At 38.1% G+C, this 17,982-nt stretch overlaps 1 protein-coding gene across 5 annotated transcripts in view; it reads right to left on the reverse strand.

Moving 5' to 3' along the window:
* NPAS3 (neuronal PAS domain protein 3) overlaps positions 1 to 17,982 on the reverse strand; it is a 603,067-nt gene that overhangs the window by 513,556 nt on the left and 71,529 nt on the right. For 2 of the 5 annotated variants that reach the window (XM_032113049.1, XM_032113052.1), the window contains exon 2: positions 4,527 to 4,616. The exons of the other annotated variants lie outside the window; for them this stretch is intronic. In XM_032113049.1, the coding sequence (XP_031968940.1) occupies positions 4,527 to 4,616 (90 nt within the window). The remainder of the gene's footprint in view (positions 1 to 4,526; positions 4,617 to 17,982) is intronic. 5 annotated transcript variants of the gene reach the window in all.

Consider the following 17,982-nt stretch of genomic DNA (forward strand, 5'->3'; position numbering starts at 1 on the left):
CTGTACTGACCTGAACCAGCAGACCCAGCTGCCAAGGGGCCAGTTGGGAGTTCTAACCCACTTTGACAAAGTTAAAGGCTCTTCATTTGGAACCACTAGCTCCTCTTCTGCAGTTTTTTTGCAGCTTTGTCCACATTAAGGTGGTGATGGGCACTACAGACCACTTCAAGTACCCATCTTCCCACGCTCTGCATCTGGTTTAATTCCCTCACTAGAAACCCCAGGAGAGCTATTTGGCCTGTTGAAAGGTTTATATTCTCATTTGTGTTTAGTATGGCCATTAGGTTTCTCATGTATGCAAACCAATCCTGACTTTGTTATATCAAACTGATAAATACATAAAATGGAATTTAAGCCTTTAGAGGCTGAATGGAATGAAAGTTTAGGCTTGCACCTCCTTTTCTCATTTGTACAAATATTTATGAGTTTGATTCAACATGGAGTCTGACAGGAGCTTACTTTGGTCTATCAAGTTTGGATGCTTTGAACATTTACAGGCTCAGGATGAAAATGTGTACGTAACCAAGCTACCCCTTCCAGGACAGATTGCTCCCCTTAGACTGAAATCACTGAGCCTTCTTTCTATGTTCTTTTCACTAACTTGCTGAGAAATGAAAACAGCTAGTAAGACTGTAGCTGTATTTGTGGGATTTAAATGAACTAGGTGTTTTCCTTACATATTTATTCCACGCTCTTGATTTCAGGAGAAATAGTTTACCATAGAATTTTTCCCTGTTGTCTATATTCCTTAAGAAAGACATGACTTTTAAGTCTCCTTAATATGGACAGGAAAAAAGTAAGGAAGAGATGATTCTTCCACCATTGCCTGGGAGATAACACACAATAGCCACCCAGGTGATATCCTGAATGGTCATTTGGTGAAGTGACTTCCAGGCTAAGAACAAAAAAAACGCTGAGACATCCTCTGCTTGTACTGATTCCCTGCAGACAAGCAAAACCCCTCTTTTCTGACATGCCAGTATTCTTTGTAATTTAGCAACAAGTAAAACAAGAACATGGGCACATAGCTCTGCTCCTCTTCATCTGTCTTTGGAGATAATCTACCCATGGTTTGTTCACTGACACTCCATAAAGGTGAGGAAGAGGGCAAACCAGGAGTGGCTGAGCAAGCAGAAGAAAGATTTTTCAGTCTGGGCAGAGGGAAAAACCTTGGCAGTTTGGTTACAGTGAAGTAGTTAGAACTGAAAAGAAATATTTCTTTTTGACAATTTTGTTTGACATCACCAAAAAAAGAGCCTGGACATACCTTGCTACAGCTGAGGGGACTGGAAAAGGGGAAATATTCGGGACTTGATGGACAGCTGTATTCCAGGCCAGTAACTGACAGGCCTCTGGTTTAACCTCCATAGCTTGAGACAAGTCCCTACCACTAGTGAACACAGAAATTATTTGTAATGATTTTGAAGCTTACTTCAGATCTTTTTAAAGAGCACATTTACATGTTTAGTGACCTAAAAAAACCCCTTGGGCCCATGGCAACCAAGGTGGGGGACAATGTAGGAGGGGAGGAATCTGTTGTCTTTTGCCACCAACTTTTGAAACTATGTTCCACTCCACTCCAAGTGAGGGATCCAGCAGCAGCTGTGAGACTCAGTTGCAAGAATATCATAAAGGGTGTAGAGAAATCTGTATAAGAATATTTACTATTTTGCCCATTTTGCACATATTAGCCAATGTAACCATAGTCCAGTTCCTCAGGAACTTGTGCTGCAAAAAGCTTTTTGCAATATTTTTTTTTAATAGCACTAGAATGTATTTACTAATCCATACTTTAAAGAACTTTTACAAACTGTTATTTCCAGTATGTATTAGCACTAAAATTTGCTTTAAAATGTCACTTCCACAAACATTTTCTGAAAAGTACTTTTGGCATAGAAGGTCATGGTATGAGCCTCTAAAATCTTTACAGAAAGGATCAGAATATCTCGATTTCAACTGCTAAGTAACTTTACACAAAATACCTTTAGCAGGTACATGCTCAAGCATAAATCCAGAGTAGGCTCTGCATAATACTTCTTTTAATTTTAAAATGAGGTAGAGGGGAAAAAAGTCAAGTTCCAAAACCCATGATTCTCTGTCCTGTCCTACTCTGCCTGGCCAGCCCTTAAAATTCCCTTAGCTTTCACAGTAAGCGGTTTGCTGCTTTGTGCCCAGCCCAGAAATTATCCTTCATGAAAAAGGAATCACGCAGCCATTTCTGTTGACAGCCAGTGGCATTTTTAGATCCATTCTTCCTTTCCCAACGTAATCAGGGGAAAGACTGAGCATACAAGATGCACATGAACATCTAGTACCAAATGTTCATATGTCTTTAAACACTAGAGTCAAAGCTTTAAAAGTGTTACGAAAATAGCTTGAATTTTTTTTTTTTTTTTTTTTGGCTTGATTAGTGAGCAGTTTTCAGTAACTTGTTATTATATTTTTGGAAATAAATTACTATGGGAAAAAGTACCAAAAACATCCATTGGGAAGAAGACATAAAGAATGCCTCAGAGACCTTGAGCAGTGTGGAAGAAGTACTGAGAGAAAATTTCACTAATCAAAAAGGACTCTATATCTTTCTAAAGATCTAGCTGCTAGCATCCCAAAAATAATCCATGTTTTTTTACAAGCAAAGTGAACTGGGCTATAATACTTCATAATTCACATTTCAGGAATGACAAAACATATCAAAATCAACACTGTTTCACGACAAGTCTGATTTTTGCATTTTTACTTTTTTTTTCTTTCCCAGAAAAGCTATTTTGCCGATGTTTATTTGCATTTGCAAAGGAACATCAATTCTTTCATTTTGTGGGCAGCACAGATAGCTGGTTTTAACTATACTGGCTGTAAATTCTATCTAATTTAAAAAAACAAAATGAAGATAATCAACTATACTGCAGCATTCAGAGTGAAGCCATCGCTGTATTTAACACTCATGACAAACTGTGCCAAGTTTTCTTATTTCCACAAAGTTTCAAAATCTTGAAGTTGTTCTAAAAACTGATATAAATAGTGCACAACAAATCTGTTTCATACGTCTAAATAAATGAATATATTTTTACGCTCACTGAAATTACAAGAGAAGTAAAACCACTGAAATTAAGTTCTGTGGTGACATTTAAAATCATACTATATGTAGACTGCTTCAGTTACCCTGGACACTGCCATTATTTAGAGAGATAGAAGGGAAAAGCCACAAAAAACTCAGAATGTCCAGGAAGTATTTCTGTCTATGTAAATCAGGAATAAATCATTCTCACACCAAAAGTAGCCATTCACAAAAAAAAAAGCCAAGCAAGAGGTCAGATTTTCATTTTGGCTCACCAAGTTACACTGATGCTGTAATTATTTTGATAAATCTAGATTTCTCTTTTCCTCTCACTTCTGTAAACCAAAACGATAGTCTTCATTTACATCCAAGTAACAGCTTTTACTGATGTGGTTGTACCTATTACTAAGAGAAAAGATTCAGGAAACAAGCAGCAGGTTATAGAATCAAAAGAGGGAATGAGAGAATATGATCCAAAAACCATAATGAGTATGACTGCCCTTGCCAAAGAAACATTTTGTTTTAATGCAAAGTACAAGTAATTTTTAGAAGTTAAGGGGTGATTGGAAAATGAAATGTTATACAGAGGATGATAATGGTAACACTGGTACACAAAACAGGAATATAGTTGGAGCATGAAAAGCAAACACTAAGTGACAGAATGCAGTTTCAAAATCCAGTGAGATAACAGAGAATTCATAATGCATTTGCAATATATTAATACAAAATCATCTGCAATACACCTGTTAAATATATACTTTTTTGATTCTATGTCGAAATAGATAATTAAATCCTTGTTGCAGTAAAATAGAAATTTCACTGCTTGCGAAACTAACAGAAGTCAAGCACTTTGCATTTGCCTGCCCAGAGCAAAAGCTTTTTTGTCAGAAGCACCAGTAATGATCTTGAGTTACGCACAAAAGCGGGCTCTGTTAGGGCAACGGACAAAGGCAAATGACTGCAAAGAAAGAGGACTCAACTTCAATTTAACTGTCCTGTAAGGTACATACTAATTAGCTTCAAAGCTATGAAATCCTAGCTAGCATGTTAAGTCTGCTACATGACAGTATAATTTGACTTCTTAAAGGATTATGCAAATTACAACTCATCATTCCATTACATGACTGAAAAAAAGTGACAGCTAATTTATACATAACACACCTTTCAAATCGCTAAGATGTGAAGCACCTGTGCAATACATTTTGCCTAGATTTTCTAGCGTGTACACTCTTGTTTATTGCACTGTACAGAAGCATACCTAAGAGATTTAGTAAAGTCTTAGGGTTTTTTTATTTGCTTTTTAGCTTTTAGAGCACAATCCCAAAGAATGAAACAACATACTTCTGTCCCTGCTGTAGAGGTTTTGCACACAAGTGTAGAGTTTCAACACACGTGTAATTTCTGAATAGCAGGAGAGCACGAGCACTAAATGCACGAGCTAGAGGCAAGACTCACACAGATTTCAACATACTTCTGGTAGGTAGATTCACAGTAGATTCCGTCATATCGGTAGATTTTCCTACATTCTGATTGGTTGGGCAGAGGATGCTGGACAGTTATTCTGTAGAGGCATCAAAAACAGATAGACATGACTAGAGGATCTCTACAGGTAACTGTAATGCAGGACAAATCAGTATGTTGAAATTGATTTTTTAAGTTTTATTTTTAAATTAAATGCCTTTCTGATCTCTTTAAATCAACTGCCTTGTGCACATAACACCCACAGTTTCCACTTTTCAAAATTTGCACTGAGAGTAAACTGAACTTCAATTCTCCACAAGAATGGTGCTTTTTTCCCCATCAAATAAAAGTGGAAGAGGTATGGAATTTCATAAATCAAATTGATACTTCATGTAGTTTGTATATATACAGTAGTGCTTATAAAATTGATTATTTATTGTTTACTGTTTCAATCCTTCCTCAGGCAGAACATTCATTTATGTCAGCTGGGAGTTTGTCCAGACAAAGACCAAATAACCCTCCAATTTAAAATGTCAACAGCAATTCTCACATTTGCACAGAATGAGGATGTTGTGGTATTATGAGGACTGTGATTGAAGGTGCTCAGCACCATCTGAATAATGCCATATGTTCTCGGATCGAGTGAAAGAAAAGGAAAGTGATTGGCAGCAATCAGGAGGTGCGCAGCATCTTGTAAAATCAGGCCCTAAAAGATTTGTCAATCATTCTCTTATTCATCCCTCCCCAGCTCTGCGTTAGCAGAAAATATAATTTGGCTATAAAAATTCAATGTTGTTTTTAAAATATACTTGGGAATTGCACACAAAACAGTACCCACCAATTTTCTTTCTTTTCTTTCCTCCCTCTTCTCTGGATAAAAACACATTTTAGATGCTTTTGTATCTTCCACAAATTAATACCTTCTTCCCTTGTAATTTAATAGTATTTCACTGGAGTAGGGATAAATTATTTGAGAAATTTTACAGATTTTTCAAATGCAGAATTTTAGGCTAAGATTTTTTATAAATAAATATTCTAGTGAATAGAGAATTATTTTATGTTATCATTATTTTTATAGTATTAACATCTCTGAGCTAATCTTGGTTTTTAAAATTGTTTCAACAGTAATTTGAGACTGCAGGTTTGAGAAAAAAAATTAGTATCATTCTCCAGCTACAAGCTCTACAAGCAAATGGAAAGTTATCTACTGTGGAAACTGAGGACCTTCCTCAATAAGACTGCTCCTACAGTGTGTCAAGTGCAAACAATTTCATGTCTTTACAGCCCTAGTCCCTTGCTCATTTAAAGTAGAAACCTGGTTTAAACAGGCCTCAGCACTGCTTTCGCCCCGTGGGACCCCAGAGGCAGAAGAAAGGAGACAGGTCTATGATGAAGGCAGGACCAAACACCTCTGAATTCTGGGATATTCCTGCATTCACTAATTAAGACATTATCAGAGAGACTTATTTATTGTAATACCTGGGGCCTTTAAGTTAGATGTCTAAGTACCATATACGCCATGCAAAGAAATTTAAGTATCTTAAAATGGGATTTAAAGCACAAATGCTACCTGCAGGGAACCATGTCAGCTAGTACAGGGGATATAGGAGAATTTCCTCTATGTCGTGAGTGCCTGGGAGACACAAGCCTTTCCCTTTTCATCACACAGAAATGTCTACGTCAAAGAAAACTCAAGATTCAAAATCTTTAGTCCATCATCACACTGGCTGATGAAATGTCCAAATTTAAGTCCTTCTGTAATTTGTTTTGTTTGTTTGTTTTTTGCTTTGTGATACAAGACTAGAAGAGATGCCTGTTTTTTCATTGCTTCAGCAAAGACACTGGAGAACAAGTCTCTCAATGCCTCAGCCAGAGGATACTCAAACACACATCTTCCACTCTCCAAAAATTACCACAGACTCCTAAAACGAGGGACATGTTAACTCCTCCCACTAAAACAACAGCACTATTAAAGAAAAAAAATCAGGATTCATTGGATGAAACAAAGTGAGACAGTGAGAGCAGGTTGTATTAAGAGTTATTAAAAAATGCATAAGCAATCCTTGCAAAAACTATCAGAATCCTTCCCAGATGAGTTCCCTCATCACAGGCCTTCAGAATTATGTTCTTTCTTCCAACCACTTCTTTGGCCAAATGAGTCTGGAATAGTAAATACTGGCTATTACTTGAGCAGTTAAACAAGTGCAGCAGAATACAGCTCACTCCAGAAAACCTTTATTCTGAAGCAGTTATAGTATTCTTTGGGGAAGTGGAAGATGTGGATTTGAACACCCTTGTGATTAAATAGGTCCTAAATAAGTATTCACTGCACCAAGCATGTGTAGAATACATGTCAGCCAGCTTTTGTTTGGTTGGTTTATTTTTTGCTCTTTTTTCAGATAACAGAGAAATTGAAACACAGGAGGTTGGCATTTGAACATCAGGAAACACTTTTTTACTGCAAGGATGATGGAGAACTGGAACAAAGAGATTGTGGAGTCTCCACCATGGAGAGAGTCAACATCCTCCTGGACATGATCCTAGGCAACCAGGTCCAGAGAACTGTTTCTGCAACCCAGAGGGGCTGGACAAGAGATCCCTTCCACCCCCAGCCATTCTGTGATTCAAGCCCAGATCAGAGGTTTGGACTGTGAACCACAATCCTGCTTTACATCTAGTCAGAATTAGGTTAGAACTTTTTTGGAGAGTGGGGAGCACTGAGGGGGTGGGGGAGTGGGGGTTGATTTTGGTTTTAAATTAAGCAATATATAAGGCTCTATAAACAGCAGCTACTGTGGGTCATGGTCCGAGCCTTCCTTTGCGCTGCATAGAGCTGATTCCACTTCAGGAGCCAAGATCCTATGAACTTTTTTGGACCCGGCCAATTACCCAATGCTCTCTAAAAATTTTCTTTAATGAGTTATTTAACTCTCACCTATTCCCTCTCTGCTGAAATAAATAATAATAGGAAAAAAACCAAATCATATCCCCAAACACCAAGCTAAATAAGACATCAACGTAAATCTCTTAAAATCCCACTGACTTCATCAAGATTGCACAGCATCTGAGTTAGCACAGAATGGGGCTTATTGCACTTAACCTGAAACATCACAGTCCTGAAACACTCTGGAATACATTTCAAAGTGCACATCAGATTTCTAACTGCAACCTACACCAATGTTTTAGGGAGGAAAAAAAAACTCTTTTGTTTTCTTGTATGATGTTTGTCTCTTATTGCTAAGGTTTATTTTAGCATAATAAATGTATTTCCATAAATGGACCTTCCTGCTGAATAATAACCACAGTTTTATTTTACGTATTTAAAAGTTGCCAAACACCACCACACACATTTGCCCTCGCCCTATGTATTTTAGCTGTCATTTATAGATTTACATTTACAATTAATGATCATCTGGTAACTATGACATTATGGGTCAGAAGGTAAAACTTCCTCATAGAAAAGCTTATTCGGAATTCCTTACTAAAACAAACAAACAAACAAAAACAACAACAAACCCACAAAACATAAAATCAAGTTGCAAGAATTAGTGATTAGGATCCAAAAAAAGTTTACCAAGACAATCAGTCTTGGTGATGGGGTATTTTTTCCTCTCTCTTAAAAAAAAAAAAAAAAAAAAGAAAATTATTTTAGGCAACCTTCACCAAATTAATTTTGTTAACTTTTCTTACCATATTATGTCAGCAGATATACTCTGCCTCAGGTTCCACTTACAAAATTGATTTAGCTGAAGATAAAACTGTATATTGGCTATTTACTCTAGGTACTGTATATTCTTGTTCTATTTTATGCTTTGAAATTGATTTCTTGTATGCTTCTCTTTGTTAAAAATTAGAGCACTAAAGAGTATTTGAGCTTGATCAATTTGCAGTGGTTAGCTCACCCCAATTTTAGTTGAATTTTGACTGATTTAAGAGACAAACACCTATTCTCATGTAAGCTTTTAGACAGAGTAAAAGTTGCCATTTCATAATAATAACAGCAAAAATGAGTTTTAGGTTATAACTATCTACACCTCTGTACTGCAGGTTATTTTCCAAAGAAGCCAGAAATATACCAGACAAAATGCCTACAAACACTGCATGAAACGTGATATTTCACTTAATATTTGTATCCACTATTCCTTAGGGGGTGTGCTGTAAGATGATGATGCTTGGTGCACTCTCACACCTGACCTTGGTTTTTAGACATTGCACACTTTCCCTAAAAAGTTCAAAAGTATCACCTCAGATGTGAAAGGATTACAAACTGCTGTGTTTGCACATTAGACAGCTCATCTTCGTTTCTTTATGTGTCACTAAACTCTAGATGGATTCATCATAAAACTTGAGGTGGAACTTAAGTGCATTTACATACATGTGAAATGTGTAAGCTATGACTAATTTTAACTCACAGGGCAGAATTTAAATAATTAGTTACAAGAAGTCAAACTAAGGGAAAAAAGGAGGAAAGAGATGGTTAGAGGCAGAGTAGTAAATTGTTCCATTTTTGCAGGTAATCTAAATGCAAACTAGAAGCAACTTATCATGAGAATGGATTTTCCACCATCTGGTCAAATAACAGGGGATTTGTCTAGTGGCAAGCAAAGAATGGAATGATGTGAGAAAGATTAGCGGGCAAGTCCTACAGTTGGCTAAAATGTATTTTGTGCAAACAAGAACAGATGACGCCTTAACAATTACACCTGTCAAAAACTCCAGAAAGCAATCCATCTCTGAACAGCCCAGTTGAAAACAGGCTAGTTCATAACAAAATGAATTTTTTTAAACAATTGCCAGCCATAACAGTTTGATGCATGACAAGCTTAGGAAGTTGCGTTCCACGTACAACTGAAACCTTAACTAACTGGACCCTGCTTTTCTCTGATAAGTAAGGTATTAAACTACCAAAAAAAAAAAAAAACCAAAAAAAAAACTTAAGTGAAACAATGCAAATAGCTAATAATCTTGGAAAGCAAGAAAATTCACAGTTAAGCATGACATATAGACTCTGTAAATTTCCAATATGTCCTACATGAATGGGTACAAGGGGTTTTTTTAAAAAATGGCCTTTTTTGTGGGAGTCAAAAATACCAGATAGTACCTGGACTGGCATGCCTTGCATAGAATCCAGAAAGTTCCTAGAATTGAAGTTCTTTCTAAATATAGATGTGAAGCCTTAAAATTACTACTCTATATATATCCTGCCAGAAGGAAAAAGTCTAATAATGTTTTCTATAGAGATATAAGTTCTTTCTTCAGAAAAGATATAATCTCAAGGTGCAACAATATTTTACACCAATTCCAAGGTGATTTTCTTTAAAATTAGCTGTTTATATATGCACCTAATGTTTCAGCATCCAAACTTGCCATGTACTAATACTTTCTTTTTAAAAAAGTCATAGTTCCCTACAGAAGATTGAGATCATAGCTCATATAGCTATTTGGAGTGGATAGTGAAACAAGACTGTCCCAGAATTAATTAGGTTTTTTGTACTGTTTGGTCTCTGGCTTTCAAATATTCAACTAGAGCTCGTTACTTCATTAAGCAATTTAACAAAGTGATTTCATGAAAGAGTTCACAGAAAGTCAACCTAATGTACTGCTGTCAGCAGACTCTCGCAAGGCAAATCAGAGGAGAGCTTGAGGGGCTGCTTTCTTCTTCCTCTTAAAAGACCATGGAGATGATTTGGGGTGGTTATTCATCTATTTTGATTTTTTTCTCTTGTGAGAGAAGCAAAGAACAGCTTTTTGCCACACTTCATAATCAGATGGGCCAGAAGAACTGCTATGGAGCAAATGACAGTCAGCATTATACATATGCTCCTGGTCTAAGACAATGCTGGGTCTGAGGCTCCCTGATGGCCTGGTGTGGATGAGAACTCACTGAATGCAACATGGGCAATAGGAAAAAACCCTAAGTGTTCTAACTGCAAACCTCACAGTTAGGAGGTAGCTGACAGTTCTTACTCAAGGTGGCAATTTGTAAGTTCTTCTGGGTTCTTGAGCTCATTTTTATGGAGACTTCGTAGGCTGTAGTGAATATTTTTCTCCCCTCATTTTTGCTGTGTAACTGGTAAAGTTGAGATCTGGTGCTAGAGTTAAATCTCACTTAATTTCCAAACACTGAAATAATTATCCCCATAAAATATTTGAAAATAAAACAGAAATCGTGCAAAATCTATGTTATTTTCCCTTTTGTTCCTGTCTCCTAAGAATTCTGAGATAATTCTTGGCAGAGGTCAAGGTGTTACATTTAACCCTGTGGTTCTCACACACTGCTGCTTTCTGCTTCTTTTCCACACCTCCACAGATCAACATTATTTTTCGAGCTTGCAGTAGTAACACAGGCTTGGTGGTGGAAGGATTTTCTGTGTAGGAAAGCTCTTACATTCAGGGATTCAACTCCTAATTAGTAAAAATAGTGTGAATTAGGAGCTTCCTCCCTCAGAGCTAAGAAATCTATTCTGAACAACTTTTTGCTTCTATTTTACCCTGCAAATATCAGCACAGTAACACTGCTTCCAGAGGACAAGGGTTTTTTCATTGAAAATTTAGGAATGAAGAGTGTGAGGGCTTAGATTCAGACAGCCCTAGACATCCAAAACTGTTGGTCCCTGGGAAACATAATACTAAGATGCCAATCAAGCTACATGTGTCTGGTTCAAGGTTTCTAATTACTGTGATTTTTTTTTTAACAAACATTAAATTATTTCACTAGCATTTTCCATTTTGTGAGTATAGAATATCCAGAATTTTATCACAAGAAAAGAAAAACAAGTTACCACCTCATGCCTCATAGCTAAAACTAAAGTGGTATCAGCCATGGAATAGAAGAGATTGCAGAAACGCAGATGTATTTGAATTTTTCAAATGAAAGCTTGTCTATCTTCTTTAGTTTGAACTCTGGCCAGGTTTTCCCCTATATTACTTCAGCTTTCTATATATCCCCATATGCTCTTTCCTTAGTTTCTTATTTAATTTTTGTGCATAGACATGTTTAGAATGAGGTCCTACCACTTTTTTATTCAAGCTACATATATGAGTAACTTAATTGATACAGTTATAGTCATACTTTCCTCTTTATATTTCAGTATTTAAAAGCTAAAACATCAGATATGGTATGAGATTTCTTCCTACCACGTGACAGAAGACTGAGTGATTGTAACCCAGAGAGGAGTGTAGACAATTATTCTGTTGATTTGATCAATATTGAGAGAAAAAAGGAGAATAAGCTACTTGGGCCTTCTGTATGACATTTTCGATATCTCTGCCACCCCCTGAAGAAAGGAAAGGGCTCAAGTAGTCAGGCCATCACTAGAATCACCAATCATCTCTACCCCTAGTCTGTATGCTAGTCAGGAGAAAAAAAAACTTCAATGTGCTTTCTACTCCATCGGATTCCAAAGACAATATAGAAGTGTCACAATATTCCCTAAAAATACAATCAAGTCAAGATTTAAGGAACACCAGTGTAGGCCAGAAGAACACACAATAGCTCAGAGGCACATCCAAAACGTATGATAGAATACCATCAGTATAAACACTGTTTCTAGAAATAAGTGTCCCTTATAGTCCACGTGTGTGCTCACCTGCTGCCTAAAACAGAGTCCTCTATGGATATCCCCAGTCTTTACTGCACTGTACAGTAAGATACCTGAACAGGAAATTAATAACGCTTTGGACGACTTGCAAGTAGGTGTCCCCACTCATCACAAAATTCAGGTTTGGCTTTTCCACTATCCTACTCCTCTCTTCCCTGTCTTCAAAACTGTAGGGAATGATGAGGAAAAAAACAAGAAGAACCAGCCAATTAATGCCTGGCTGCAAGCCTGGTGTTACTAGCAGAATTTCAGGGGTTTTTGATCAAGGGTTGATTTACAAACAGGTGACCTGCTGGAAATAAGGGATACAACTGTCTCAAAGGGGAAAAGGGATCTTTGCCCAGGAGTTAACAGGGTTCATTGGATGAGTTTTAAGCTAGCTTTTAAAGTAAAAAGAGTTAAAACTAGGCTCATGAGATAAACCAGGAGACAGCACACTGACGTTTGGGGGATGTGATGACGAGGTCCTTTGGTCTGCCATTTCACTGAAGGCAGGGAACGGACATCTGTGTGGCAGCAAAGTCACAAGGATTATTGATGTGCTAGAAACCACACAAGTGCATGAGAATGGTGATGTAGGAATTAAGGCTTCTCTTGATGCCATGAAAATTTTTGCTTTTTCTTTTATACCCCTGTTATACCTTTTTACAACTTCTGTATTCCCCGTGCTTTTTGCCTACATTCTTAGACTTGTTTGTTAAGCTAAGAGACTAAACATCTTAGAAGCTTCGTAGCTAGGGATCAGTGTGCCCCAGACCCCAAGGTCCTCTCCAGAACACATTCTGTAAACCAAGATAGAACCATCCAGGGGAAGGTTCCTTGGGGAGGGGGGGCTCACTTGAACCTCTCATTGGGGAATCTTTGAGAGATATGCTAATTAGAAAAGCCTATAATGTTATACCCAATGTTGGGGGGACACACACACACACACACGACACTCTTGGGACAAGAAGAGACACAGAGACACAGGGAAAGACTCGGTGGGGTACATCTTGATGCATATGACCTGGACGTGTACACCTAAGGATCCTTAAGAATAAATACCAAGGTAAAATCCCTTTTCCCCTTCTAACCGTGGATGCCTCTTGATTTTAAGACCAGGAAAAGGCATCACTCTTCCCCAAGAAGCTGTTGGGCTCAATAGCCCAACTTAAGTGCCTCTACACCAATACACACAGCACAAGCAACAGACAGGAGGAGCTGAAAACCACTGTGCAGCAGGAAAACTGCCATCACTTTTCTGAGAGTTGCCATCATGGAAACATGGTGGGATGATTCACATAATCAGAGTGCTGCAATGGATGGCTGTACACTCTTCAGAAGGGATAAGCAAGGAAGGAGAGGCAGCTGAGATACTTAATGACTTCTTTACCTCAGTCTTTATTAGTAAGACCTGTTGCTCTCTGGGTACCCAGCTTTCTGAGCTGGAAGATAGGGACCAGGATCAGCAAAAAAGCCCCCATAATCCATGAGGAAATGGTCAGTGACCTCATAGACCATTTAGACATACACAAGTCTATGGGGGCAGATGGGATCCAACCCAGGGTACTGAGGAATATGGTGGAAGTGTTCACTAAGACAACTTTCAGCATTTACCAGCAGTCCTGGCCAATGGCGGGGGACGTGTCCCAGGTGACCAGAGGCTGGCAAAAGTGATGCCCACCTACAAGAAGGGCTGGAAGGAAGATCCAGATAACTACTGGCCTCTCAACCTGACCTCAGTGTCAGGGAAGGTTTGCCACAGAACAGATCATCTTGAGTGCCATCACATGGCACATAAAAGACAACCTGGGGCCAGGCCCAGGCAGCACGGGCTTGTGAAAGGCATGTCCTGCTGGACTAAACTAACCTCCTTCCAAGCTAGAGTGACCCCACTTAGTGGACAGGGCTGTGGATGCAAGCTACCTGGACTCCAGTAAAACCTTTGAAACCATTTCCCACAGCATTCCCCTGGAGAAACTGGCTGCTCATGGCTTAGATGGGTGTTCTCTTCAGTGGGTAAAACTTTGACTGGATGGCCAGAGCCATGGAATGGAGGTGAATGGAGTTAAATCCAGCTGGTGACCAGCCACAAATGGTATTCCCCAAGGCTCAGTATTAGGTGCAGTCCTGTTTAATGCCTTTAATCAGATTGCAGATGACAGGAATTTCGGCAGGAATATCAATCTGCTGGAGGACCGGAAGGCTTTTCAGACAGATCTGGACAGGCTGGATCAATGAAGCAAGGCAAAACGAAGGAGGTTCAACAAGATGAAGAGCCAGGTCCTACACTTGGCAGTGCTAAAGGCTAGGGGAAGAGTGGCTGGAAAGCTGATCAGCAGAAAAAGACCTGGGGGTGGTGGCTGACAACAGCTGAACATGAATCAATGTGTGCCCAGGTGGCCAAGAAGGCCAGTGGTAGCTTGGCCTGTATCAGAAATACTGTGGCCAGCAGAGTTACAGAAGTGATTTTGCCCCTGTACTGGACACTGGTGAGGCCACACCTCAAATCCTGTGCCCAGTTCTGGGTCTCACTGCAAGAAAGACATTGAGGCGCTGGAGCATATCCAGAGAAGGGCAACAGAGCTGGTGAAGGGTCTGGAGCACAAGTCTGATGAGGAATGGCTGAGGGAGCTGGACATGTTTAGGCTGGAGAAAAGCCTCAGGGGAGACCTTATCACTCTCTACAACTGCCTGACAGTAGGTTGAATCAAAGTGGGGACCTGTCTCTTCTCTCTAGTAGCAAGCAACAGGACAAGAGGAAACTGCCTCAGCTTGGAGTAGGGAAGGTTGAAAATTGGGAAAGATTTCTTCACCAAGAAGGTGATCCAAGTACTGAAAGAGCCTGTCCAGGAGAGTGGTGGAGTCATCAGCCATGGAGGTATTTAAATGATGTGTAAATGTAGCACTTAGTGACATGGGTGAGTGGTGAACTTGGCAGTGTTAGGCCAGCAGCTGCACTTGATGATCATAAAGGTTTTTTTCCAATATAAAAAAAAATCAATGGGGAGGCTCCTTATACTAAAATTGACAGTAATATCGTCCATCTAGAAGGACTTAAAGCATTTCTAAGGCATTGGACTATTAGATAAACTAAGTTGTATATCCACAGTCTGTCGTTGTTTACTCTTTTTTCCCCTCCAATCCACTAATATTATAAAGAAGCACAGACTGCAGCAATTATCCATATTGATTATGCTACTTGGGTCTGATATTCTACTGCATTTTATAAGCACATAAAGCATGAACAGTTTTGAAAAAATACCTGCCCTGAGGTTAAATTGTTTCAGAAGTCCATTCGGATTGTAGCTGGCTCACATCTACTTTAACATACATAATTCTATCACTTTTTTTTTAAGTTTTCTGAAATTTAATAATCTTTACATAGAGATCATCAGGGACCTCTGTCTAGGGACAAGAAACAAAAACCAGATAGTTACTCTTACATAGGAACCTGACTTCATATCGATTAAAAAGTAAGCATAGCAACTACTTTCAGGTTAACCAGTTGAATAGTTTTGTAGGTCTTGTTCTGGATCCTTTGCAACTACAAACATCTGCAGTTGAGAAAGACTATGAGGTGAATCTCAAGGTCAAAGAGCAGGTCAGTAACAGACAGAAATGAAGTGAGGTCTTGAATTTCCAACCCTTGGTCCATCCCCTGCTGAAATGGTGGATGTTCTCAGTACTTCAGCACATGTCAAATCCTTTCCAAATCTTTCTGTATTTTTCACATAAAGAATGTAGAGTGCATCAAAATTCAGTAATTAATCATACAGTATAGGGAGGGAGGTTGAGACGGTTTTTGTATTCTTAAATTGTAAACTTTTAGTTTTACTTTCTAGCCACTTGCATCTCCCACTGTTGGCATAGTAAATAGGAGCATTCAGTGTATATCACTATTTTTGTCATGTATTTCTCATTTTATTTCTCTTGATACTTACCCAGCCTCTTTGCGTTAAACACAAATAATTTTTGTTACTTCAGACTGACTCTATTCTTGCTATTTCTTTCTCTCAGTAATCAGAACTGAACACATTATTCAAGTGACGTTGTACCACTGATCTATATACCACGATATATTTGTTATAATGCTCACACTACAGTATCATTAGATGCATTTTCAACACCATTTTCTACCCCCTCCCTCAACATTGCTTAACATTTTGTTTGCTTTTATGTTTAGTGTTGCACACTAAAGCAAAGATTTTCACTGAGCTGTCCTCAGTGACATCCAGGCATATTTCCTCTAGATTATAGTTAATTTAGAACCCAGCAATGTGTATGAGTAGTTCAAATTGGTTTTTTCCAATGTGCACTGTGTTTCATCTGTCAGCAATGAATCATTTGTCATTATGCTGCCTGTTAGCTCAGTGAGGTGCCTCAGAAGTCCCTCACAGTTTCTTCTAATCTCTACAAACCTAAGCAGAAGGGAGCTACTTGCATATCTCATTGTCTTTTTAAAATACTCATAACTGTATGAAATTTTCCTTACAAAACTGTAATGGGGGACATATTCAGAAAGTTTTAACAGTCAGAAAATATCACAACACTTTTTTCTCATCCTGATTAATATTTTATAATAATTTTCTAATAGATTAGAAAAGCCCTGTTTTTAAGCATTGAAATTGTTCTTGTTTCTTCAATACATTTAAGTTTTTAGCAATTTTTTTTTTGCATTCAAATACATTGTGGAATTTTTATTGTAAAATGCTCCTTGGTTAGTTTTACTCATATTTTTACCGGGAAGTATTTTTTTTAAACATTTTAACATTCCTTTTGCCATTATTTTGACAAAATAGAATCAGTAGCAGAACTAGACCCACAGAGCTAAATGCAGTCTTCAATCCATAATCTAAGTGGTCTGATTAGGGCTGTAGGTTTCATTCCCTGACATGTGAATGAGGAGGAAAAAAACCAAACTGCTGATGCAATAGACCTTCTTCCACAGGTTTAAAGTTCATATCCCCAGTGCCCCAGTATATACAGTATTTTTGCTGGTGGATTCATGTAGTTAATACTCATCCATTTCTGTTGACAGGAAATCCTAGGACAGTATGATGCATAAAGTGCTTATGCATAGCTCTGTCGAACACAGGGGCAAATATATTTCCAGCTGTACATCAGTTCTAAAGGTTGTCAAACCCCGCAGATGAAGCGATAGTCCAGTTTGGCAGGTTTCTCTCTCAGAACTTTTTTTCCCTTTTTGAAAAAGAAGAAATTAATAATTTGTCTCTAAATCCTTTATATGGTCTTCATGCTGTCATTTTGATGTTTCTGTTTCAGGAACAAAAAGTAAACAGGTAAAACTCATAAGTAATACCTTGACACGTGTATTCTATTCATTATAACAATTAAATTTACAGAGATAGGGAATATGCTCCTGAGAATAAGCTTCCTGAAGTTTGACTTGGGCTGGAGCCAAAACATTTCAGGTTTAGTACTCAGGAGTATTATTTAGAAGATAAATTGCTTGATATCAGATTTTGGGAAAGGTAGAATTAGCATCAAGCCTTGTTGCACAGCAATTCATTGGAGGGAACATACCCTGTATTACTTGTTCATATTCACAACAATAATTAAAAAACAAAACAAACCTCTGGCTAAGGGAATTTAGCTCTAATAAAATGTTTTGAAAATCCTGTTAGGGAATATTCCATTGAAGGAAAAATGATAAATACTTTCCACTTTATTTTTATCATAATGTGTGGCTTCAAAAAATTTTTGAGCACTATACAGTCTTATAAGTCTAAGTCTCTCATCATTAAAGCTGATTAATCTCCTGTGAATAGGGGACCCCATTATTGATCTTAAACATGTGAGTGACAAAAACAGTTCTTGAACCACTGTACAGCTATTCTTCACAAAATACACTCTTGCAGAAAG

Source organism: Corvus moneduloides, chromosome 6 (genome assembly GCF_009650955.1).
Source record: "Corvus moneduloides isolate bCorMon1 chromosome 6, bCorMon1.pri, whole genome shotgun sequence".
In the NCBI taxonomy this organism is placed as follows: Eukaryota; Metazoa; Chordata; class Aves; order Passeriformes; family Corvidae; genus Corvus; species Corvus moneduloides.